At 37.5% G+C, this 26523-nt stretch overlaps 1 protein-coding gene across 1 annotated transcript in view; it reads left to right on the plus strand.

The window, feature by feature from the left end:
- LOC146487283 (kinetochore-associated protein 1-like) overlaps positions 1–26523 on the plus strand; it is a 79758-nt gene that overhangs the window by 37002 nt on the left and 16233 nt on the right. The window contains exons 30-57 of the mRNA XM_085086765.1: positions 1489–1591; positions 4465–4524; positions 4917–4994; positions 5292–5408; positions 6003–6072; positions 6568–6632; positions 7711–7848; positions 8805–8863; positions 9487–9588; positions 10872–11053; positions 11468–11579; positions 12449–12570; positions 13328–13396; positions 13500–13639; positions 14717–14773; positions 15742–15843; positions 16413–16541; positions 17421–17537; positions 17895–18004; positions 18459–18669; positions 20060–20149; positions 21248–21352; positions 21875–21968; positions 22423–22481; positions 23005–23233; positions 24424–24497; positions 24669–24852; positions 25794–25870. Of these exons, the coding sequence (XP_084942891.1) occupies positions 1489–1591; positions 4465–4524; positions 4917–4994; positions 5292–5408; positions 6003–6072; positions 6568–6632; positions 7711–7848; positions 8805–8863; positions 9487–9588; positions 10872–11053; positions 11468–11579; positions 12449–12570; positions 13328–13396; positions 13500–13639; positions 14717–14773; positions 15742–15843; positions 16413–16541; positions 17421–17537; positions 17895–18004; positions 18459–18669; positions 20060–20149; positions 21248–21352; positions 21875–21968; positions 22423–22481; positions 23005–23233; positions 24424–24497; positions 24669–24852; positions 25794–25870 (3055 nt within the window). The remainder of the gene's footprint in view (positions 1–1488; positions 1592–4464; positions 4525–4916; positions 4995–5291; positions 5409–6002; positions 6073–6567; positions 6633–7710; positions 7849–8804; positions 8864–9486; positions 9589–10871; positions 11054–11467; positions 11580–12448; positions 12571–13327; positions 13397–13499; positions 13640–14716; positions 14774–15741; positions 15844–16412; positions 16542–17420; positions 17538–17894; positions 18005–18458; positions 18670–20059; positions 20150–21247; positions 21353–21874; positions 21969–22422; positions 22482–23004; positions 23234–24423; positions 24498–24668; positions 24853–25793; positions 25871–26523) is intronic.

Raw genomic sequence — 26523 nt, forward strand, 5'->3', positions numbered from 1 at the left:
ATATTTATTCGTGGTTTAAAACTATGCAGAGAAATCAGAACTTAGCAAGTGCTTCTGGTATCCAAACAAAATTGCGGAATTTGGAAAAATTGGAAACTTATTGACAATAACAACGAAACAGACACACAATAGACATTTTACTAACAATAGACCCACGTACTTTTTGACTTACAAAAGACGGATTGATGTAAAGTATATGAAATGATTCATATAGAATGAAATGATTCATATAGATTCGATCACTTCTCACTTTCAAAAGACGGATTGAAACACACCAATCGCTTTTTACAGTCTTCACAGCCAATAACATCACGGCTTACTGACAAACGACCAATAACATCTCGACTACGTTGACCAATCAGGTTAACAACCAGAAACATATATACCAACTACTAACGTTCCACAATTCACTTGACTCTGAAGATGGCTTCCGCTCAGGTTGTCGAAACGTCAGTCAAAGTCACCACAACAGTCCTTCTCAGGACTACACTCACCGGGATGATCATAATTTACGTACTTAAAGGGGCAGTATCATGGGAGATCGATGGGAGATATCATGATTTTTGGCCAAAATTCACTAACTTTAAACTTGTAACACTGTGTTACTTAATTTCTCAATCGCTAATTTAAAGAAATATTAATAGTGATTCTCTAAACGAAAGGTTGAACCAAAATATAGTACAACCGGCGATTTTTAGTGCGTTACAACAGCGAAATAATTTGAACCCCTCTCTATCTTTGTCATCAGCCGGCGAAAATATCTGTGGATAGTTGCTTTGCATTCTGATAGCCTTTTAATGGAATTTTGTCATTATATTTTGGCTGTTATCAACCGAATAGCGTCTTTCCGATTTTCAATGTGTTACTAAAAATAGCGTGATACTGTCCCTTTAAGAAAATTGGGGGTAACCATGCATTTTTTGCAGAGATACTAAAGCTTCAATTTGGAAAAAAGTCACCATACATTGCTATTTTACTGCTTTTAGAGCAATTGTTCCTTAATTATTTCTAAAAAATGCGTGGTTTCCCCCAATTTTCCTTTTGGATTTCAGTAGCCCTTGCTAAGATAAACTACACAAAAATACTTTGGAATTAGTAGGCACCATACAGGGGATGGGTTGGGATGCTAGTCCATCGCATGGTTACCTCCAGCATTATGAAGGGGGTCCACAAGTTTGCCAATGCTCATTTTTACACTGGGGTAGAGAGTTACGTTTCTTAAACATTACACAACAATGGAGACACCAAGCCAGCTCAAATAACCAATCCTTCAACTCTTCAAATCAAAACTGCAATCATCAAAGGGCTAACGAGCTAACCACTGATAGCTTACCTAGGTGATCACACTGGACGTTGTTTCAGTATTGAAAAGCTTCTCAATTTTGATGACAACAAAGGCAAATAATGCAAACATGTTTGGCACGATTTTCTGATTTATTATATTATTATATTTTTGCATGGATACTCACATATCTTTTACCTTAACAGTGACCTGAACCTTAAAGAACAGTATCGACTAGTTGAACTAAAAAAGATGCTGTCTCGATATGGAATGAGAAGCTTCCATGTGTCATATGCCTCGAAAGCAAAGGTAAGGAAAACAGGAGTCAGCTAGCAGGGTTCATTCTAGAAATTGATTCTATTTGATTTGATTTCATGTAACATAATAATAAACCACCTAATATGTTATAGATAGTCTCAACCAACTAGTTATATATACACAAAAAGAAATTAACGTGGTTCCATTGAATTGCATTGCGCATTCTTACTGCACATAATTTCTTACGTCACACTTCAAACCATGGTTTGTTTTCCTTGAGGCTTAGCCCAGCCCATAACTAAATGGCTATTTTCTCCTTAACGAGCATAGTGACCTATCGTTTTTAACGATTATTTTAACTTACCTATTATTAATATCCTCTTTATGTTTAAAAATTTTAAGAAAAAAATGTCAACAGAAAAACGTGTTATTGCCAGAAGTACGAGCTTGCCCACCACTCAAAGCATAAAATAGTGATACTGAGAACTTGCACGCTAGTAACCTTTTTCTATTCTAAGTTCTGCTTTATCTATGTAACTTCTATTACCACCAGACATGGCAATAACTGATCAAATAAACTCATTATTGAAACCGAATATTGCAAGTGATTATGAGGGTAAACTGTGTGGATTGTAGCTCGTTCCCAGGCATGGTGACCTATCATTTTTATTACATTTCTCGAAACATCACATAAAGAATCACAGAAAAATTGAGAAAATTTTCACGACATCTTTTATTTCATGGGAATCACCAAAATTACAATTAAATTAAAAAATTGAATTAAAGTTATCATAAAAGAAGGCAATCAGTTCGTACTGACAAGGAAGGACTGACAAGGTGTTCGACCCACTAATGAATAAGTAGAAGAACAAAAAATGGAAAACGTGCTTTTTCCTGTAGATAGCTTATCATAATAACTGCTTTATTTTAACCACGGTCATAATAGCCACCAAAAACTGTTTTATTTTAACCACCTTAGTTATAACCACCAAAAACTGTTTCATTTTAACCACCGTGATTATAACCACCAAAAACTGTTTTATTTTAACCACCGTGCTAATAACCACCAAAAACTGTTGTATTTTAACCACCGTGCTAATAACCACCAAAAACTGTTTTATTTTAACCACCGTGATTCTAACCACCAAAAACTGTTTTATTTTAACCACTATGATAATAACCACCAAAAACTGTTTTATTTTAACCACTGTGATTATAACCACCAAAAACTGTTTTATTTTGACCACCGTGATTATAACCACCAAAAACTTTTTTATTTTAATCACCATTATTAGAACCACCAAAAACTGTTGTATTTTAACCACCGTGATAATAACCACCAAAAACTGTTTTATTTTAACCACCGGGATTATAACCACCAAAAACTGTTTTATTTTAACCACCATGATTATAACCACCAAAAACTGTTTTATTTTAACCACATTAGTTATAACCGCCAAGAACTGTTTTATTTTAACCACTATGATAATAACCACCAAAAACTGTTAACCACCGTGATTATAACCACCAAAAACTGTTTTATTTTGACCACCACGATTATAACCACCAAAAACTGTTTTATTTTAACCACCTTAGTTATAACCGCCAAAAACTGTTTTATTTTAACCACTATGATAATAACCACCAAAAACTGTTTTATTTAAACCACCGTGATTAAAACCACCAAAAACTGTTTTATTTTAACCACCGTGATAATAAACACTAAAAACTGTTTTATTTTAACCACCGTGATAATGATGCCAATGATACAGTGTTGTGAGGCGTTTGTTTGACTATTTAAGCTAAGAATCAAATTTTCTTAAATGAAGTAAAATGGAACGAGATTATAAAATAAAACTCCTAGGGAAATAATGAAAAATATCTGTAGAAACTGAGCTCAAAAAAGCTGCTCTGCTGTTTTGCAATATTGTTAAGCTGAAGTTAAATGACGTGTCAACACTGCAAGAAAAAGAGGAAACCAGCAAAGTTTTGGCAACAAAACCAAATGAATACCCGTACTTTGGAGAACAACCTATTTTTTTATGCCATTGCTGAGTTATTCATTCGTTGTACAATGTGAAGTGAGCAAAAAGTTTGCCTTTAAGAGAAATAATTCCACTTTTCGTTGCACCGGATCAGAGTAAAATGAGTTCACTTCAAGATTTTCCGTGCATTCCGGTTATTGTGACCTTGGCTATGCAACTTCCCGCCGAGAAAAACACGAGTTGCAGCACAGGGTAAAGTTGAGTTTCTTATTCACATTAGCTTACGTGTGGGGGTGGCGTACGGACGGTTGGACGGAAGTGACGTCATTACCAATACCAAAATTTCTGGCATTGATGGGTTACAAACTTTTGTTACCTTCGGTGTTCCTCGCACGTGCTTTTGGCACCCAGAGCTCTGCTATCATATCAGAAAGTACATGTATGCAATTGCACAATGTCAGCAAGTTCGGGAGTGTAAGATATTTAAACTTCTCACAGAGAACTAACTTCACTTAAAAAAATTTATTTTAATTTATTGTTAAAACAAGGGAGAATAAGGTTAATAGTTTGAGATGTGGAGCTTTTTTTATAAGTTGCTCTGATGGCAGAATAAATTTGTTTTGCAGCGTTTTCAGGTGTGTAGTCCAGAGCAATTACAAATATGACCATGTTTAAAAACACTATTCAAATGTCCGCCTTCTTTGTACTAGGAACATAGCCTTCCTGTTGGTGCCAGTTCTGCACCATGTTTGACCCACTTGTGTACATTAGTTTTATGTACCACTATATTTTTATTTGTGGTAATCCTACCACACTCTAGAATGAACCCTGAAGTAGCGACTCAATTATTTTATTTCTTAGTGAAGTAAAATCATTAATCATGTCATTGTTTCACTTCAGTTTGAAAATGTTTTTGCCTCGTTCCATATTGTATTCTAGGCAATAGTGAGGTACATTTTAACAAGGGACCAACCCACTGTGATGGAAGATGCGTTGAAGGTATTTGATGAATTGTACATGGCATTAAAATTTCATGCGACTTACAGTAAATCCTCGGCCATGCTTTGTAAATAGCCAACTGGTAAGCCTCCCTGCCAGTTGAGATTTTTAAAGAGTTTCTGTTCTGTGTAAATATTTGCTTGATTACACGGCCCCACAAGCTTCTAGCTTGAAATATAGCCGTGTATAAATAAATTCGCTTTACTTTACTTTTACTTTTAAATTATTTTATTTTTATGTGGCAATAAGCAATCTCATGTGTGTTTCTGAGACGATACTTGTATGATATCTTGGTCTTGGTGTCCTAACTGACAGTTGCTATCTCAAGTCCACGTAGATTGTTTTCCAAATAAATTCTTATATCAAACTTGTTGTTTTTATTACTTTTGCAGGTTGTAACATCTTTCAGTCATGTCACTGAAGATGAGGCTTATGCTGTTCGACTCCAGAAGTTATGTATTGAAAACAAGGTACGTACTTAGTCGTTCTCACCAAATACTTTGACAATTAAATCATCAGTCTTGATATTTTGAAGGCAAATTGTTGCGCGTTGCAATTAAAGGTGTGTACAAATCATAAAAAGCATTTATTGTGGAGGTGGAAAGCAGAGACATTTTAGAAAAAAGGTGTTGTAAGTATATTCTGAGAAATGCAACTGGTGTAGTAGACATCAGCTTTGAAAGTTGCCGAACAACATTTATTTCAGTGTTTTTTTGCTTTAAGGTTTTTAATAACAATGAGCCACACAGAATTTGTTTTCGTTTTAGATTCCAGCATGTTTAGAATTGCTCCAGTCCCTTTCATTGCGCCAGGCAGAACGGTACGCTCATGAGTTGGTAACATGGCTCTGTACAATTTTAGAGAAAGAAGAAACTGATGAACAGGTTAGATTGATTTTATCTCTCTATTTGTCTCTAAACATAGTCGTCATGCATGGTTCTCACCAGAAATGGCAGCAGCTGTTGCAGTTTTGTTCTTACCCATAATGTTGAAGTGCATGGCCTATGGCCACAAGGCTCATACCTATCTACTGAAGTGCTCGACATCTAACACTTACTGGCAACATCCCGTGGCAAGTGCTACATTGTACAGGTTCGACCAAGAATCTTGCCATACCATGGAATTGCTTTTCACTCTATAGTTTACGAATTGTTAAACATGTGTTTTGACTGCATAATTGGTAACACTGAACTTGGGATCAATATACAGTAGTTCATTAAGGGCCAGCCACCAGGCAAATTGTGCCATCTGTGAATACAACTTTGCCCGGCTGCTTTTAACATCTCAACTAACTTAACTATTTCAATGAAACGACCACCTCTTTTCTCCTCGGATTGTAGATTATAGCTCAGCTCAGTGAAGCTTGTTTCTTTAACTGGGGTAGAGCGAACATTGTTTTGGAAAGGGAAAGTTTAAATTTAGGCATGGAAGGATATACGCTCAGGTTCAATAATGTTTGTTTTATTTACAACCTTCAGGAATGTAATTCAGAGAAGTTAGTTGCAACAGAAGCAGGAGTTGCAGTTTTAAAGTTCATGAAAAGGCATGGTAGGTTGCTTGAAATTTTTCACTCCTGATTTTATTAAGCCTGAACTCCGGATTAGCAAGCAAGCAATTGGTTTATCAACAGGGTTTTCACGTGGTGGCTCTTTATCTGTTACTAAACTAAAAGAGAAAATATTTACAATGTTCTTATGAATAAAACTTAAAATACGAGTCCAGTGCCTAACCATGAGGCCTCACTAACTCCCCTTCATCATCGTTACCTTCAATCCCCGTTATCATCGCTGCCATCACCATTTTTCACTATCGTCAGCACATGACCTAAGCTATCACCACCACCACCACCACCATCATCATCACTATCACCACCACAATCCCCATTAATACGTCATTGTCAGCAGCATCATCCTCATCAAATTTGTCACTACCATTGTCAACATCATCAAGGTTATCTGCGTCATGTTCATTATGAAACACAATCTAAATGTTTTTATACTTTGTTTGTCACTTGTAGTTAAATGTTCTGTCCATTTCGTTTAGATCTGTCATCACTTATTGACGTGGATGAATATCTTTCTTCTCTGCAAATGATATCCGCCTTCCAGGTAAGCCTTTCTACACAACCCCAAATGGCTAATCGTTTCTTGTACCCTTCAAAACACTGATTACATCGCAAGTTTGATAACATGGCAAATTAGCTGGCCAATTAAGGCAATAACCTGGTATCGTAAACATCTTCACCGATGATGCCCCATTCTCTTGATGCTGAAGAAGACGTCTGTCCAGGTTTTCTTAAATGTCTATAATTGAAAACAACATTCTTTGGCCCGTGGTCAATCCTCCTCCAGATGCAGCTATATGGTCGTATAAGGCAAACTAAGATTTGTCTCCTTACTGATTCTAATTCTTCACTTATTACTGACCAGGATCTCCCAGTAGCGCAGTGGTCATAGCATATGACCTGCGTGCAGAAAGTCATGGTTATGATCACCATGACGTAGAATTTATTCTTTGTTCTATTCTCTCCACAAACTGAATACTGTTTGAGCCAAATGTGAGGTTCGTCAAGTCTTGTGAAGAAACTATCTGAGTGTTGGTTGGGAATCGAACCCACCAACGTCCATACACCAGTTGCATATTCTACCCACTGACCTACTGGGAAACTCCTGGTCAAGTAGGTCATTTACTTGGTTCATGCGAATACCATTTGCCTACAACATCACCAGACTTGCTACTGGCCATTTTTCTCTCTTATCGCGCTATAAAATCTTGTTTCATAGTAAAAGGTATTGTGGGGCTACAATCTTGGACAATCAAATAAACAATTAACACCACCCCTCCCCCCTCCCCTCCCACCATTTCAATCATGGAAAAATGGCGCGTCTTGCTTTGCGTGTGGATTCATCATTGATTTTTGGGGGAGGGGGGAGTAAATTTCTTTTTTTATTCTGTCCAAGAATGTAGATTCACGAAGGCTTCCTGAGTTAAGATGTATTCTGAGTATTGTTTCTTAACAATAGACTATTGTTGGACTAACAATAGGCTTTTGTCAAGAAAAATGACAAAACGTAGGACTTAGGAGGGCTTATGCCTTCGCGAATCTAGCCCCTGGTTACTCTACTGCTGGTATCTCTTTTGTCTTCCTGCATCCCTCTGATCCTGTAGTTTGCTGTTTCTTTTCAGAGAGAATTTTCATTGTTTTTGCCTCTTTCCATCGATGAGTACCAGATGCCTGGAGTAAGGAACGGGTTATTTGAACAATATCTTCAAAAGTATTTAGCTTGTAGTGAAAAGAAGGATCATGATCAATTTGATGAAAAGGTAACTGGTGGAAACAAGCATCCGGCTGTTAGATTTTTAAGTGCTACACGAGGAAGTATTGTGGGTTATAAGCCTGGCCCCAGTTGTGGAAAGAGTGGATAACCTCATCTGACGGAGTTACAACAAATCACTATATATTCAGTAGATAGAATGTATTTCTTGCGGTTTGCTGGTTTTTGAACAACTGGGGCAAAGCCTTATCATTATAATACAGCGCAATACTGACAATGACAAAATTAAAAAATAGGTATCTAAGGGACTATTTTCAAGGAACAACATTTGTTTGACAACTTCATCATGAAATACGTTACAATTCGTTTTTCAAGTCCATACATCCTTACAACTAACTCTGCAGTGGTGAACAGCTTTAATTTTAATTGGACATGTATTTGGCATGTTGTTGGCTATACAACCCGTATTGGTCAATATGCACACCTAAGGTAAAATTGATTTTAACAACCTTCTTTGTTATCACTTGCTTGAGTTTCTGTATTGGTTACCTGTCATCTGCCCCTGTTGGACTAAACACATATCATGAAAGGTCTGGTTTCCCCCATCTACATACATTGGTGTTCTTAAAAGAGATGAGGGGTAGAGTACACAGCTTGTAGCTTGCATCGAAGCTCAGCAATCTTGCTGCCTTGTAGTCCACAGTATTAGGGCCTAACTGTGCCTGTGCAGTGGGATTGATAGTGTTACTCATATGAAATTAGAAGCATTTATATATACCGTTTACTGTCGAGCTTTGCTGCACGTACTGTCATTAATTGCTGGAGCCAAAGTCAGCTACTCCAAAAGATTTCCTTCTTGGCTGTTATTTATTATAAAACTAATATGATGTGATAATGGACCCAAATTACTTCTTACAGTGTTCTTAGGAATGTCTTGTATCACTGTAATACAACCATGTTATAGTATTTTGTGTATTCAGTCCATTTTTATTTATATTTCCACAGAAGGACTCTCTTAAGAGTGACATTGGTATGACAGACGTAAATTTGACTAAATTATTCAGGTACGAAACTGTCTGTTTGCCAAAATTATCTGGTTAACTATTTTTGCAAGAAGGCTATTCATACAACTACCAAGTTACAGGTGAAAACCGAGGCAACTACATGTTATGAAAGTCCAAGCCTTTTCCTAGGATGTGGTAATTATTACGCCAGAAACTAATTCACAAAGGTCGAAAATTATGTACGATTGAACCTTGACAGTGGGTTGGAAGGCTTTCTCGAGAGAGCATTAAATAAGACTGTTAGTGCAATAACTGGGTATGTGAAAACACCTTAACTGATGGTGTACTATTCTGCTCATGTTAAAGATGACTTCTTGTGACCTCTGTGAACACTAACAAACTGCACTTTACACTGTACTGATCCAAGCATCGTGTATTTGTAGTCATCTGGAATAGTTTCTAGCGAGGGTTGGAGTAATGGCCACACGCCTGACAATCAGGCACTAAAATTCAAACCCCCCACCACCCCAAACTTAGCCCAGCACTCAAATGTTGGATATAGTTTTCTTTCTGGGTGGGTAGCCTGCAAACATGCTGCTAGAGGGGGGAGGGGTCTCTGCCTACTCTCTGCCACGTTTGAAGCCTGGGTGCTTCTGATTGTGTCATTTCTCTCGTGTATACAGACTTGGTGAGTTGGTAGGTATGTCCAGAGAGGAGGTGCGGCTGAAATTGATGTCTGAGGCTCTTTCCAATGGAGACGTATCCCATGCTCTTGATATGTGCAGGTAGCTGTCAACGAAGCACACAATAGTTTGGGTGTTTTGTCATTCTCATTGCTTTCTGCTAGTCTTTATCGGGTTAAACATTTGCTACAGATGGTGTGTAACTACTCAACTTTGGCACTTGTGTAAGCCTAGCAGTAAGCAGCTGAATTATAACATTCTGGATCACAATTGTCTAGATTGCGAGTCAAAATACACTATTATTTTAGTGTAAACTATCTTCCTTGAACTCAGTCAATATGTTTTGGTGTCCTAAGTAACTGGCAGCCATTTCCATTTTTGTTCATTAAATAACTACTGTGCAACCTCAAACGCCTTGCAGACCTAACCTGGCACAAAAGTGTTTGAAAACCTTGAAAGGCTAGTTAGGCTAGCTACCTACTTGCCAAAGACATGTGATTTAAATATTCATTTGCTACTATTCCTGGAAGTACACCAACATGATGCACTCACAAACATGCGACGTAACTGATGCATGCTGAACAATATTATTCTCAATCTTTTTTCAGTTTAGTTCATATTCAACACAACGCCAAAACGATGGAATGTGCAATTTTTTTGCACTAATGCATAAACTAATCTACAAAACAAAGTAATTTTGATACTATAGTTTAATTGCCAGCGCCAGCTGAAAAAAATGACGGAAAAAATATGTTTCATAGTGAGCTATAAATGGATACAGATTTATATTTTAAGTATGCGATGAACAGCTCCCAGTTCATATAGAGGAGAAACAGGCCCCAGTGCATAATAGCAAGGGAAGTTTGTGACTCTGGTGTTATCTGTACATAAATAAAATAATAAATAAATAAATGGGAATCTCAGTGCCATATCCACAGAGTGGCTATTCTACCACTCTTTCCAGGTTGAATTGGAATTTGGAATGTTGGTTTTTGTGGAGGGAGGAAAACCGGACTACCCAGAAAAAAACCCTCGGAGCAGGGACGAGAACCAACAACAAACTCAACCCACATATGACGCTGAGTCCGGGAATCGAACCCAGGCCACATTGGTGGAAGGCGAGTGCTCTCACTACTTTGCCATCCCTGCTCCCATTTACATTTAGTTGACTGGATGCACAACCATGTAAACAGACTCCCCTGGTTTCCCCTTCCATGCATACCCAAATGCAACAGAAAAACATTGTACAACAAAATGGGGCAATCTTGAAGCACTGTTTTAGACCTCAAGGGTTCAAATCTCGTAGTTAACCAGTCAACCTGGTTTGGCACCCAGCCCTAAAACTCAATTTCATACTCACAGAGATGCTGTTTGTTTTTAATCAGTGAGCTTATTGAGACAGCTCCATGTGAATCATCCGCCCATACCTTGTACAAAGTTGCTCTGAATATTTGTGAGAAGCTAGCTGAAGGACATCCTATGGTAACAGATAAGAACAAGAACATCTATGATGTAACACATACCATCCACCAGCTTCTGTGTGAAGCCTGTACACACTGCTCAGAAGGTAAAATTTCCCTTTGATTCTGCCTGTTCTTGCACACTGAATAAGGGTAACTTTGGAAACAAAAGTGTCTCACTTGAACTCTAAAACTGCGATGCATTAGTCTGGCATGTTGAGCAAAGTCAAGACCATTTTAGTTATTAACAACAAAAAGCAAACAATGTTTGCAACGTTTTGCAATTAAATTTAATTCAGGGGTATTCTTCACACTTCTTGTTATTTGCTCTAAAAGCATCTCTAAAACCTTAGAGTTGACCAACAGTTGTCTGGTTGCCCATAACACCCAAGAAACTGATATGGGGTAAATGTTTGGCTCGTTTTAACAGCCTTGGCTGCTCGCGTCTGGGAGTCCGAGCTAGGCATGTGTAGCTTTGATAAAAAGGTCCCATTATTTAGCTTTCTATTTTCAATGTTTAGAATTTCTGTGTGACTGTGCTGAGCTGTGCAAGTGTTGCCGTCTGACAGACAGTGTTTACTCACAGTGTGAGGGTGGAGACTATGGATTCTCAGTACAGTCAACTCCCCAAAGGTAACAAGGTCATAATCCGCTCAGTAAATCATTTTGTTGTTAAGTATCAGGACGTCTACCTCAAAAGAGCGTTTTATGATCTATTTCAAAGGTTTTTTTCTTCAATAACGTCCAAGGCATTGCTGCCAAACTTTCGACAGCATGTTTAACTGAAGTATATGCTTTCCTTTTCCATCCTCTAATGTCTTGGTTTGTTGTAGAGTATGGGGAGTAGGTGACACTACAATGTACACAATAACAAGGATATAATGGCAAACAAGGCAACGTGTATCCTCCCAAACCTGATTTTGTGGTCGATAGCATCCTTATTAAGCCCTCCATTTTTATGGAAAGAGGGACGGGAGTATAGACAAACCTAAAATCCCCCCAAATCTCCTGTGCGCAAGGAGCAAGAAATACGACTACAACGTGCAAACGCCATCAAATGTTCATTGTGGATGTGCCGCATGGAACTACTGCTGATCAATTCACTCTAAGTTAACCACGAAAGTGTTATAATCTCATTCAACACACATTTCCTGCTGTAAGTTACAACAAGAAATCCAGATTTTGAATACAAGAGGGTGCATTTTTGGAAACGTTTGTCATCATTTCCTTGCCACGCGAGATCACTTACAAAGAAAAGATTTGTGAACGTACACACCTTACAAATATCAGTGCTTAAATGGTTTAAATATTTGAGGAGTTAAGGATGGGGGAAGGGGGGTTAAATCTCCCCCCTGGTTCCCCTTCCTCTCAGAAGACCAAAAAATAGCCGGGTAATTGTCTCCTAATGGCAGGAGGAGAAGAGTAGGGTAACATGCCAAATATAATGCCAATGTGCTGCTATTTCACATGACATAGTAAGTGACACAATTTCATGCTTTCAGCTCTAATCAGGACACATTTAACGAATGGATGTTTGGGAAAAGATTTAAAGAAGATTGCCTAGTGTTGGACTCTTTTGTGGCTCTTCCATTGGCTGCTAAACTCAGCATGGCTGCTGTTCCGGGTAATTATTATTATCACTTGAAAAAATACACCTCATTCATTGGAGGTTTACATTGCGATGCTCTGACAAAAATGTCCTAACTAAGCTAAAGACATAAATTGCTTGTGTTTGTTTAATGAGGAATTTACGTAACAATGCTTAGATCCCAGATCAAACTGGAATTCAGAAATGCTGATTATTTTGGGGGGAGGAAAATCAAAGAAACTGAAAGAATAACCCATCAATACCGGATAAAAATCAACTACAAACTCCAGCAAAATATGATTATAATTCAAATTCAATATTTGAACCCAGGCCACGTTGGTGGAGGCACTCGTTCTCATTCCTTTGCTTCCATTGTTAGGAGAGTCTGAAATTCAACTCAGTAGGTGCATGTATTGAACAGAAATTTTGCAACTGCAAAACTCAACTTACAGGACCTGCTGTGAAGTATTTCCACATCTATAAATGCCTTAGTTTTGTGTAACCAAACAGTAGAAAGATATATTGTATTACGGTAACCTTTACCCAGGTTCTTGGACAGAAAATCAACAGAATGAAACAAGGGTGTCCGGGAGCAATGGCTTCAATATGATCTGAAAGACTTATTTGTGAATTTTTCTTAATGTCTCCAAAATGCTTGTATCCATGTCACCTTTCTTACAGTAAGCTACCTCCAGTATGAATTCTCAACTGCATATGGCAGTGTACCTCTGTAACAACTGTGCCCACTTTTTGAAAGAATTGTACTCTAATTCTGGCTTTGATTTTACAACAGGTCCCACAGTTGACCAGCAAGGTCCATTTTACCAATCTAGAGTGGCAGGAAGAAGGCAGCTTTGCCAAGGTGACCATGCTTTGATTATTACGTTTGCATTTATTGAAGTCCACAGATTCGTTTAAGTTTCCTTCCAAATTGTAACATGTTGAATAATGTCGTGTTTTCAAAGAATCAAATGAGGATGAGAGCGGTGAAGGGGATAATCAAGCTTCTTCATATTTAATGGTGACTAGTGCTGCTGGGTTGAACATAATACGACACTTGCAAGAAAACAGCTTGTGTGAACTTGCCTTGCAGTATTTAGTTGAGGTAAGCTTTACTGGTTGAGGAAATGATTCATTGTTGTTGGTTAGTTGCAGAATTTATACAAGTAGTATTAGGTAAGGTAAGGTTTATTAAAATTACATCGCAGCCCATAGGCTGAATTGTGTAATGATTACATACTAATATTTACAATAAAAATTTTACAGTAATGGTTAAAATATCATACGAATGCTAAATATGTCTAAAAGGAATCTAGTAAATAATAATCAATTTAATAATACCTTAATCACGTTTCTGAGTCCCCCATTGAGTTAAATAGAGTATGTGAATTGTTCATCCCTTCATCCAACCATACCCTCCTCCTTTCCTTCCTCCCCCCAACCGACCAACCATCCATCTATCCATCCAAAAAGTCAATATCGGGCTGGACATTATTATTTCAGGTGGAGAATAAATGTCTCGAATAAAGGATGTCTTAAACAAATTAGCCTGGTCAGATCTAAAGGATAGGTGTATAGATAATAAAAAAAAGCTTTCATGATGTTAAAAATAATTAACGGAATGACTTCCTATTTTAAATCATCTCTTTTTTTTCCCAAAACATTACACCCCACCTCTATAACCTTGAACATCAAAAGAGGACATCGCACTAGTGAGAGCGAGAGCAGATAATTATAGAGAAATTTTCGCCTTCGCTGGAATTAACTGCCTAATGATGTGATTTTAATTGCGAGTTCTGTCTTGTGCTGTCTGTCAAAACACGAACTGATGTTATTCCATATCTGTACCGATATTATCATACTTTAGTCTTGTACTTAGTAGTTTTTAGATAATGCTTTATATTTTTAACCCATGGTTTTTGTGAAAACCAAATCTGCTTTGTAATCTTGACAAAACAGCCGTGATTGAATATCTATCTGGCTATCAGTCCACCTATTCTCTACATTATAGAAGAAATGTGTATACATTTAGCTATGCAAAAATGTGGGTTAAAATTGACACGATGCTTGAACAAACCATTTGCAAGTCCTAGCTGAAACACTGAGTTCAGTTGCTGTCATTGTGCTAAACAGATACCAATTTGATATTTTGATGATTGATAAGTTCTTGATATCCTTCTAGACGCTTGGTCTCTGTCTACAACACTTTGCAGCGAACAATATGCTTGTAACGGGAAAGGTGAGCTGTGAAAAGTATTTTTAGTCTTCTGAATTTTAATTTGCACTTCATCGTGTTTTGCTGTGGGGAGATTTCTTTTGAGAAGTAGTGTCACAAAACTCTCTGCCTTTATCTGAATAATCTGAAAACATTTGGTTGGCACATGCCATTGCCCATTGAATCCGTTGCTGTGTTTGAGACACATTTACCCAAATTTATTTTTCGATTTCTTTCCTTTTTTATCCTTCATGTAAATGAAACGATTAACATACTTTCTGCAACTTTTACAGTTTTAGGTCACTGTACTATATTATCATTATTATTATTATTATTATTATTATTATTATTATTATTATTATTATTATTATTATTATTATTATTATTATTGGAAGGGGTGGGGGTGGTGGGGGCTGATTACTTTTCAGTTATCGTTATTGAGTGCTTTTCTAATTTTCTTAACAAATCAAGAAATCCAAGATGGCGGATTTTTCTCAATTATGACGTCATCTCTTACTATCATTATTTTGGTTGCAACATTAAAGCAAACCTTTATGAATGTACGATGCATCTCCAACCTTTGACATGGCATAAGAACTATATAAATAGATAGGAGAGAGAGGAAGTATCTCGCCAACAGTCTAGTGGCATATGCAACTTCAACCAACTATATTTGTTCTACCTGAGTATTCCTTTTAGTTTACAATCACTTTGGCCTGTATCAGTGTGACGATTGTTTCATGATTTGCCAGATTTTAGGCATATTCATCAACACAATTTATACTTATTTTTCCTCATTAATAATTTGGCATAGCATGGGCGAGTGCTGGATGTCAAAACACACCCAGAATTACTCTTAGTTGTTTTTGACAGACTTCATTTCTTCTAAAATTTTGTCAACGATGCTGTTATTGAAGGTTCAGGTTAAGCAACATGAGTGTGCCATAAGTGTGCCTATTTGTGTTGTCCAACATGGTATCTTTGTTTTCAAGGAAGGAGAAAGAAGCAATCATGCTGAAAAACAAAGGCTAGCTACAATAGCGGCATTGGGGACAAAAATGATAAATGAGCTTACCGTGAACCTCTTGAGAAAGGTACCTTATGTGGTTTTGTTGGAAATTACTCTTCAGTGCGGGATCCGGTTGTTCAAAGAGGAGACAACTATGTCATTTGGAGTATATATTTTCTTCTGGGTGTCAGCTGGAAAGGTTATCCGCTCTTTGTTAATTGACATCTATGACAGTTGTAGGAATTGTATGAGGTAATGAAACAGGGGCAAGAAACTTTTCACTTTGTGATTTTAGCAGGAAATGAAATTTGCTCATATGACCTTCCAAATTTGAATTACTGTTCAGTTAAAAAGCTATGTGAACACGGAAATAGACTGTATTTCAAGTAACCACCGTATTCTATCATGTACCGCTATATGAACATTTTTTAAATGCTCATAATTTTGGCATGTTCGTCAGGATTATCGGTCGGTTCATTGTCAACGATAACATCTAAGAGTCGACAGTTGCAACTTTAAGGTTTAATCTCAAAAAACTTTTCACATGTTCACGAGGTCATGACGGACCTAAAAAAACCTTGTTCCTTGTTCTTTTTCTTTTTATACTACACATGCGCGTACTATTGTGTCAGCCTAATATTGTTTCAATTGTAGGTGTTCAACTGCAGAACAGTCGACCATGACGTCGGTCTCGCCTATTTATGCTCCATCCCAAAACAGACTGCTTTTCAGTACTTGGTGGCTGGGACTAATTTCCTTGGTCAGAGCTGTTCCAAAATTCTGGTAAGAGGTCAAGTGAACGATAAAACGCCTCCTTTGTGTCATGAAAGTAAACACTAACCCCTCTCAGCTGCTTTTCCTTGAATGCCGTCAGACTGAGCCAATGAAGGAGAAAGGTGGAATTTTCTCCAGGATAATTTATTGACTATTTAGCTGATATATTTACGTTGAGAGTGGAAAACGTGAAATAAGAATTATCTGCTCTTGGCAATCGTTATAGTGAATTAATAAAATATGAAGAAAAACACCAGACAATGGTCACTTCTCTTTTCTCGCTATAATATAAGGCATTGCAAATGTTCCCGATGAGTCTCAGTGGCTTACCCAAAAGTGTTAATATTTCCCTTGATTTGTTGTTGAGAGAATGTTTGGATTTGGTAGCTACTTAAAAGACCATGCGACATTTCCCTTTTCAGGAGCGATTCCTTGCGATTTACATCAAAACTCTCTTACGTACGAATTGTGATTACCGCCAAAATTAATACTTATGACAACGATGTTGATGTTTTGACTTTGTCAGGTCTAAATTGTTTAGTCTTATAAGAAGAAAAGGTAGATTTCAAGCCATATGACCAATGAGTACAATATATTTGGATCAATGTCCACAAGATAGTGGACATCTTTGCGCACGGTCAATAGGAGTTACCAAGTTTTCTCGTTGGAACTGTTCTCTGCATGCTCATCTCTCTAATATGTAGGGCGACCTGCACCGTTTGCAACGTCTCACGTTATTAGTCGAGAGGACGAAAGAACGAACGACAAAACAATGCGCCCAGATACAAAAACAATGGAGCTGCAGGTCATCTGGGTCCAGTAAAAATAGGGCTCAGAAAAGATGTAGGCCTACTATAATGTGTTTATTTTGTTGTTATTTCTTTCTAGGCCTTCGCCAAGGTTGGCATTGACTACGCACAGTTGTGCAATGAGCCAAAGTTACTTGAAAAGTGTCAGGAAGTAGCTACTAATGCTAGTTGGGGGATAAAGCTTGGAAGGCTCAAGGTACCCTGTGACAGTGATAACAGATCTTTGAAATTCTAGAAGCTTACATTTTTGGGGTACCAAAAAGCTTGACAAAAAGGCAATGGGAGTATTGCTTTTCCCTGAAATAGTATGCTACCCCTTCGTAGTGTTGTCTCCTTAACATTGAGACATTTATACTTTGGTAGAAATTGACGATTTTGGGGAAATGGCTTTGATTATAAACACGAGAGGAAGGCTGATACAAGGCTTTGGATCGCTGACCTCTATAATTGCCATTATATTGAATAGTGTTGTTGCATTAATTCCTGTTGAATGTGTCGATGCCTTTGTTGCAAACAAGTGCATTTTCTTAATTGGAAATTTTTCATTCATTAGATGTCTTTGAAAGATGTCTACAAAAGTGATCGAGAAGAGAAGTTGGCAATTCTACCAGACCTTATGCAGCAACAACAGATAAGCCTTGAGATGATACTAGAATTTTGCAGGTAGATTACTTAAGTGTATGTTTCTGTGACAAATTACATTCTATTTTACCAAAGTGTTTAGCTGCAGCAGGTAAAAGGATTTGCCTGGTAATAGCGAAGATGTAACTTTCAAGGTTTCTCAAGTCTTTATAGATATTACATTCAAATTGTGCTTCTCGTTCGTGACAACTTTGATTGTGCATGAAGTCAACGAGCTGAATATAGTAACCTATACGTAAGGCTACCCTGCACGTCAGATATTTTTGAAATTGTAAGAGGCAATGGATACCTTGGTTCGCTTAGAACCTTGATTAACAGTTTGAGTCACTTCAAAGCCTTGTCAAATGATTAAAACAGTTGTTGCTGTTAATGCTTGCGATTATCAATATGTATTGAATCATTTTTCCAGCTTTCTAAAACAATCAGTCCTGATGTAATCTTCCGTCCAGCTTTCAAAACCTTGTCTGTTTTGCAGGGCTTTTAAGTTAGATGAGGACAGTGCTCTGCTGACGTACGTTAGACTACAGTTACTCCCACCGACTCCTCCATCAATACACACTTCTTCTCTGTCAGCTACAGTAGAAAGTACAGAGGAGTTGACCTACCAGCGGAATGTCAGGAAAGTGGTTCATAAGATTTCGGGCACAACTGCACTTTTGAACTTATTAGTGGAAGTAGGCTCCAAGGTAATTGACTCTGATGTTGTTTCTTATTCTCAGTTCACGCTGTGAAGCATTCTTTTTAGCATTTTATTCCTCCTAGCTGGGTTCTTTCCTGGAAAATAATCACAACTGTCGGGAGAGTTCGCGCTTTTCCATAAGGACAAGCACCAAGCAACTTGAGCACTTGAATTGTTACTGATTATGAATGATGTGTGCAAGCCGAACAGGGACAATGAACTTTGAAAGCAGCCTTTCCCCGCTTTGTAATCACAGGAAGTCCCAACGAGAGGGAAAGACGGGGCACAGTTTTACAGTGGCCCATATAGGACATCAACATAATTTTTTTCGATTCAAATTGACAACTCCTGTTGATTACCACAAAATCTGAGTTGTATAATTTCAAGTTGTACAACTCGGATTTTTGTGGTAAAAATCTGAGTTATGAATTGCACGAGATTTACAACTGGGATTTTTGTAGTGAAAATCCGAGCTGTGCAATTTGAAATTATACAACTCGGATTTTTGTGGTAATAAATATGAGTTGTAAATTTGATTCGAGAAACTTGTATTGATGTCCTATATGTGCCACTGTACAGTTTATCAAAAGTTCTCATTACACCTTAGAGAAATGTTCCAGAGACCAAAATTGGGCCAGGCATCTTGACTGCTCACAACCTTTCATTTGCCTCTTAAAAACCACAATTTCAGTTCTATGGGATGTTTGCATTTAATACACTACAACCTCTCAATTTGTTTTTTAAAACGGTTCCCAGCCTGCTCCAATACACACCCTTGGGGCATCCCCTCTGATCAAGGTCTCTCAATGTCGTCGTTTTCAGCCCATTATTGTTCTATGCAAAGTAGTACAATTATACGTTCAACACAATGCAAAAGAAAATAGACACCTGAATTTATATCCAGATTCATTATTCAGCTTAAAATAGACAAGTAACTTGACGTGAATACGTTGCCCTCCTCGGTAGTTTTATATACATGTAGGCATAGCAAGACAGGAACATTATCCGATATCTTTTTCTACGTGCACAAAAACTTTTGACTTGTTAAAACATGTTCCTTCGATAAAGTAACTATTTATTATTATTAAAAACAATTATTGTTGAATGATCTTCAACATTTCCATATCCTTAGTGGTAGTTCTTGTATTTTACCGGTAGTTATTTGATTGTGCTTCCTCTGTGAAGCAACCCCACTGCGTAACTAATCTAATACAACATGTCTCTGCTACATTAGTAGTGCTTAAACATCAATTCGAACATATCCATTACATAGAATTTTTTTAAAGATAGTGTGTTGTTTATTCTGGATGAAGAGATTCCTTGTCTGTTCTTTAGCCTCCTAAAAAGCCCTGCTCACAGTTTATAGGCAAGTAATCATTTTATCTATTTTTTCTCAGGTCGATCCCTATGATTATGATATAATTCTGTTTATACTTAAGTTGGTTAAGGAATTGTCTCCTGCGGAGACTTCGACCACTGTTGACAAGGTAAAAGTTATCATACATAAAGTGGACTTCTGTTATTTGGAATCTCTAGCTGTCTTGAGCAGAATCATTTTCCCTTTGATAGTGTTTGATAAGTAAACACCCGCATAAAAGAACAAGTGGATTAAGAACCTCCAGGCTGAAATTCGTCATTTTAGACACCTGTTGTATAAGAACCTTACAATAAGTATATGAAGACTTATTCAGGCTGATCTTGAAAAATGTAGGTTCTTAAATGATTTTGTTAACGCTACATGGTCTGACTTAAAAATAATTTATTTAAATTCATGCAAAGGCGTAAGAGAAAACAGGGTATCCAGGAATAGATTACAATGATGTCTTTCTCCGGGTATGCCTGTGTCACTAACTTAAAAAAAAAGCATCTACCAAGCTGTAATAATGTTTACTGGTACAGTTGATTTCCCGGCTTGCTTTGCTTTTTTTTTTTTTTTCACCTCTATCAAGTGATCTCTAAGTGATGTGAAGTAAAAAGATACCTAGTCTATCAGCTGCCGAATTGCTTCTCTTTCAAACCAGGGATGACCTCATTCATAATACCTTCAACTTGTTATGTTAACCGTTTCTTCGAATTTTTGAAGTCATATTCTGTATCATAAAAAGTGATCAACAGTATAAAGGGAACGTCAATTTTTTTTGCTCTTGAAAACAAGGATTTAGTGGAATGTTCAGAGTCTTGTCTTTTGCATCAGTAGAGTTCAGTTAAAGAATGACAATTTTGAGATCTGCATAAGTGTCTTGTACGTTCTGACGGCAAAAATACGAGTATTGTATGTTACATGTAGATTCCTTCTTGCCAAACAGTTAGGCCTCAAAGATACCAGAATAAAAAGTGAGGATGCGGGGTGGTGGGGGGAGGAGGACGATCTTCAATGAATTCCTCTTTCTCAACTACAAGTGGGAAAGTGCCTCAAGGCTTTTGTTGAAGATAGTACATGAAGGTCTAAATCACGTTACTGAGATTTTGGAACAAAATCACTTTTGATACTTCTCTTACCTTACATTTTGTTTCGTTATCCACCCGCTCTCAATCCAGGCAGACGAATCTATGCGGAACCTATGTTATTTTCTCATCATTTGTAGGGAATTCAGTTGCTGGACTACTTGTATCAGTATGACCGCAAAGCAGCACCATCTAGTTATGAGAGATCGTTTTACTACTCATCTCAGAAAACTGACAATGAAAAGGTAAGCCAGAAGTCATTAATAACTCTTTCACTGTCAATAAAAAAAACTTAACTTACTCTTTTGATAAGTAATTTACAACAAAGTGCAATTTAAGTGTCGAAATAAATTTCTTGTTTGTCTTGGTTTTGCTGTTAGTACTACACTACATGTCTAGTTAAAAACAACGCTTGTGCCGCTTCGTTAACCAACCAAAAATCTAACCAAATAAATGAATAATAAATAAATAATAGGAATTTCAGTGGAATCCACGGGGTGGCTTTTCTCCTAACTGTTTCCGGGTCGAATTGGAATTTGGAAATGTTGGCAAACCACTTGTGGTTTCTTAACATGTATTTTTGTGCTCGGTATTATTTATATATTTTTTTTTTGTTGGAAAGGGCTCCAACTGGATTCTTTCCAGTACTTGTTAACCTTACTTATTCTATGAACAACTCAGCTCATGTTTGAACTGCCCCATACCAACCTTGTATAGATATGCCATTCTTCCTCTTTCAACCAACCATTTTCCTTCCCTCCATACAGGTTATATTAGAGCAGGAGAGACCACTATCCTCGCTTTCAAAATCCAGGCTGCCATATCATCCCCTACTCTATGGCGATCCCTGGAAAGTTCTAAGTAAGTGGATGAATTGAACTGAATATTTGGTCTGCCTCTTAGAACAATATTCCTTTATCTATCCGTCAACAATCTTCGATACAGGTATTTAAAAGAGCACTGAAACTTTATTATGCTGCTCAGTACTAATGCTCATATGTTATAAATTGTAGAAATATCTGTTCTGCTCTCAAACGAACTTTGTGTAATTTATACTAGTGTATCTTCCTCCTTATGAATATTTATAAAAATTAACTATTCTCGTTTACCATAATAACAATTGTAGTAAGGGGTACAATATTAGTTAACCTAGATGTGCCCCTCCCCCCCTCCACTCTCCTTTAGTAATATATTCATTTACAAACTAAATATTAACAATGTTATTATGTGCTGAGTGGAGGAAATAAATAAAATACTCAAAATACTCTGTCTTCGTTGTGTGGACACCAAATGACGTTTTTGTGTCTCATTGCAGCTCCAGAGCTTTCAGAGGAAACAGTTCCTAAACTTTTGGGGATTGCCAACTTGCTTAAGGTACTTAAGGACGATGCCTACTTTTGTTATTGCGCATACGTTCTACGCATCTCAAGATATTCAGGTTTCCCATGGGTGGTGCCTACAAATACACGGATATTTTTGCGCGGTTTAAAACTATGCAGAGAAAGCAGAACTTAGCAAGTGCCCTAGGTATCCAAAAAGAAAATTGGGGGTAACCATGCATTTTTCAGAGAGAGTAAAGCTTCAATTTGGAAAAAAATGCCACACAGTGCTTTGTATTTTACTGTTTTTTTAGAATACTTCTTGCTTCATTATCTCTTAAAATGCGTGGTTACCCCCAATTTTCTTTATGGATTTCAATAGACCTTGCTATGATCGGCTTTCCTGGCATAGTCATAAACCACACAAAAATACTTCCTTAATAGTAGGCACCGTCCTTAAAAGGAAAGCCTGGAAACAAAATTCAGCCATGAACAGGATTCCAACCCATAACCTCTGTAACACTGCTACAGTACCTATTTGACTTTTTATCATTTGCCTTTCCTTTCTTGCACTTCAGCTTTCAAGTGATCAACTGTATTTAACAGCCATTCGTAACCTTGCTCGACCTTCAGCTTCTACTGGTGACTCCATTGATCACAACTTAAATGGAAGCAGTGCAGCAGAAGGACCAAGCCAGTTGGCTAAGAGCTATAATAGTGAAAAGGCCAAGAGTATGCTGTATTCTATCAAGAATAAGGAAATGGCTATTGCTGCTGCCAAGTGGATTGCACAGCAACTGCCTCTTGGTTTGTACAGTTTTCCTTGTTTGTTTAACAATTTATATCTTAAGGGAGCTAAAATACACATTTGGGTGAACTGAGAGAAGTTCCAGTTTCAATAATAATTGGGCAATTAATAGCAACACACCAGACTAAGTAGTATAGTAGTTACCAAACTAGCCCCACTTGTCCAAATTACTCTTACCTTTTTCCCACGATGTGGTACAAGTTGAAAACCAGTTACACACCTGAAATGGTTCGCTGCCACCCAAAGGTGCTTTTACACTAGGCAATGTTTCTTGCAACTTTTCTCGCAATTTCGTTGCGCCATTGCGGCACAAGTTGCCCGAATCGTTGCCTAGTGTAACATACCCTGAAATGAACATGTCTTGCAACGTTTTTGTTGCAGTCATCATTGCGAGCAGTAGAACTGACTTCTACTTCTCGCAACTATTGCGGCAACAAAAAAAATGCGAGACATGTTCATTTTAGAGCTTGTTACACTTGGCAACGATTCGTGCAACTTGTGTCCCAACAAAATTACGAGTCAAGCTGCAAGAAAAATTGCGTAGTGTAACAGCGCCTTAAGTAGTTCAATGTACGCTTAGAATATTCTATTATGATAAATAGACCTTTGGAAAAAAGAGTAAAGTAGTAAGTTTTAATTTTCTAGACATTTAAACGAAAACTGCATAAAAACATAAAAAATTGATTCTTCCTTTACATTAAAACACCGTTACAAATTTTAAGTTCGCCCACAAGTTGTCTAGGTCGAGTAGTTCAAAACCTGAAAATTTCAACGTTATTTGACACGAAGGTCTTTGCGTTACTATTGCTATGGTAACAGCTGCCGCAACGAAACCAATCAAACAATAAGATTTGATCTTAGGTTGAAAAGGTAGTAGTATGTGGGAAATCGAAGTATGTCTTCTGTGCAAAATTTTGATTTGAAAGATCCACTCCAAGGCCAGGAAAACTGTTGTGAGCCACCTTAATATATTCCTCCATGTTCAGTTCATATTTGTGGCTTGTTGATGAGGATTTGTTTAGTGCTATGGCTCTCCTTCATTTTTCTTTGGATAACCTTCAAAGTGAAATGGCCAGGATGCTTCAGAATAGGACAAGCAAACTACTTGGTGGCCCTTTGAAATACTGGATTACAATTATATGCCCTTGCGTGAAGTCCACTTAGCAATTTCCTATGCCATTTTCTCCAGGTGAAGAAAAAATAGACACACTGAAGGTTTGTGTTGACCTCGCAATGGCCTGGAAATCATCATGTTCCAAGCAGGTAAATAACCATTCATTGGCACGTAAGTTAAATCTTACATGCTTATCAGCCGTTTTGTACATTCCTTGCCTGCAGAAAAGGCATGTTGCACGTTGAAACCATATACATCTTTAGCTGACTGGCGCAAATCCAGTGTATCGTTCAGTTCAGATTTTTTGTTACTTACTGTAGGATGAAGAGAAAGCCAAGCTTACCTACAGCCGTCTGTTGGAGCTGTGTCGGGGTGTGGCCACTGAGCACATTCTCCTTAAGTACAATATCACTGACCCAGCCGCTGTTTCTTTAACAAGTAAACCGGCCAAGCTTGTTTGTCAACTGTATGAGAAGTATGGGGCAAGGGAGCCAGGGACTCCAGGTACTTTCCACAAGTTATCAAATTCACTAGGATTTTTTTTATTTGTATAACAAGAACTAAATTGATAGCTCAAAACTGATCGTCTGTCTCTCGATTTTGTCGCGTAGGTTTGAATCGTGACTCTTTTTTATCAGACGGTGTTGTCGCCTGATTGATACACGGCCAGTGAACGCCATTGCCTGACGAAAACCAGCAGTAGTGGTGGAAACATCGCAATCTACACTTATGTGACGTTGTTGTGAACTAAACGGTTTATTTAGAGTTTTCAGTTCAAACCACGATGACAAAGACCTTTCATGACAAGAACTAAATCATTATGATATATTTTAAGCCCGGCAAAACCATACCTGTAAAAAAAAAAAAAAAAAAAAAGAAATACGAGCTCCCCCAAAAGGAGTCCAACCTATGACCTTCCAAATACCAGTTCGGATACTCTACTACTGAGCTACATCATTCTCAAGAAATAAATTGTTTTTTGGTTGCTTGTTTGTTTTTTCAACTTTGATCATAGAGACTGTTGTTTCCTTGATCGTTTGAGAATTGAACTGAGACGTCCTCACACATTTTATCAAAAAGTTCCGGAGAAGTTATATTAACCTTTAGTTTGTGAGCGTTCATATGGATCCTTCGGACAACTTTAAAAGACACTAAATCCACGTTGGATAGATAGCCAACGATATGTGTAGAGCTGAGTTTACTACGATGATCCCATATCCAACGAATATAATTGAAATAATCTTCATTGAAAACAACCAAAAAATGTTGCCAGATCTTGCTGATTAAATTTTGCATAAAAAAGCTAATCAAAACTGTGGAATTGCATTATTCAATGAACCATATCTGACTTGAATGTTCAATATAGCACTGAATATTCTCAGTATTAAGTTTAACTTTATTTGGCTTTTCCGTCAGGAATTCTACTAACCGAACGTTTCCTTTAGATATCTACAAAGCTTCAGTGGAAATTTCAAATGTGAACAACACCAAGATTGACAAGATCAGACTGCATTTGATAGAGGTATGATAAGGGAGGTCAAATGACACTTTCAGTCTTCACAGCTTTGACAGTTGATGTAATATACACAGGGTTTTCATTTGAGGCCAGAGGCCGGACGTTTCGTCCGGTCGTTTGCCATTCCACGTCCGGTACTTTGAGATCAACATTAGCGTTTTTTTTTTACTACTGTATTATATATTTTTCTTACTAACTAAAGGCATCTCATGAACATACTGACTAGACGATAACAGAATAATCAATTACATTCTTCAAAATGGCCATATAACTCTTTTTTCTTTGCTTATTGAGCGCCGGCATTGCTTAGGAAACTGTTTCCTTGGTTCCAGAAACGCTGGAAGTATTCTATTTTAAAAATTTCCTGGGGAGCGTGCTTGCGCCTTCGGCGCTTGCAAGGCGCATTACGGCGCCAAGAAAACATTCACGTCCGGTGCTTTCAGAAGTATGTCCGCTACTTTACAAAACAGTTGAAAACCCTGTATACATGAGTCAGCCCGCACCATTTGCAAGCTTGTCCGTGATTGGCTGTTGGTGATGTGATGTGTTGTTTTATTTTCTGTATTTTGCTGTTGTTTTATACTATTAAAAGAGTAGAAATATTAACTAAACTTTAGCAAAGATAGTTTTAGAGAAATAAATAGTGATTTGAACTAAAA

The sequence above is a fragment of the Pavona decussata genome, unplaced genomic scaffold (assembly GCF_977016875.1).
Source record: "Pavona decussata unplaced genomic scaffold, jaPavDecu1.1 SCAFFOLD_16, whole genome shotgun sequence".
In the NCBI taxonomy this organism is placed as follows: domain Eukaryota; kingdom Metazoa; phylum Cnidaria; class Anthozoa; order Scleractinia; family Agariciidae; genus Pavona; species Pavona decussata.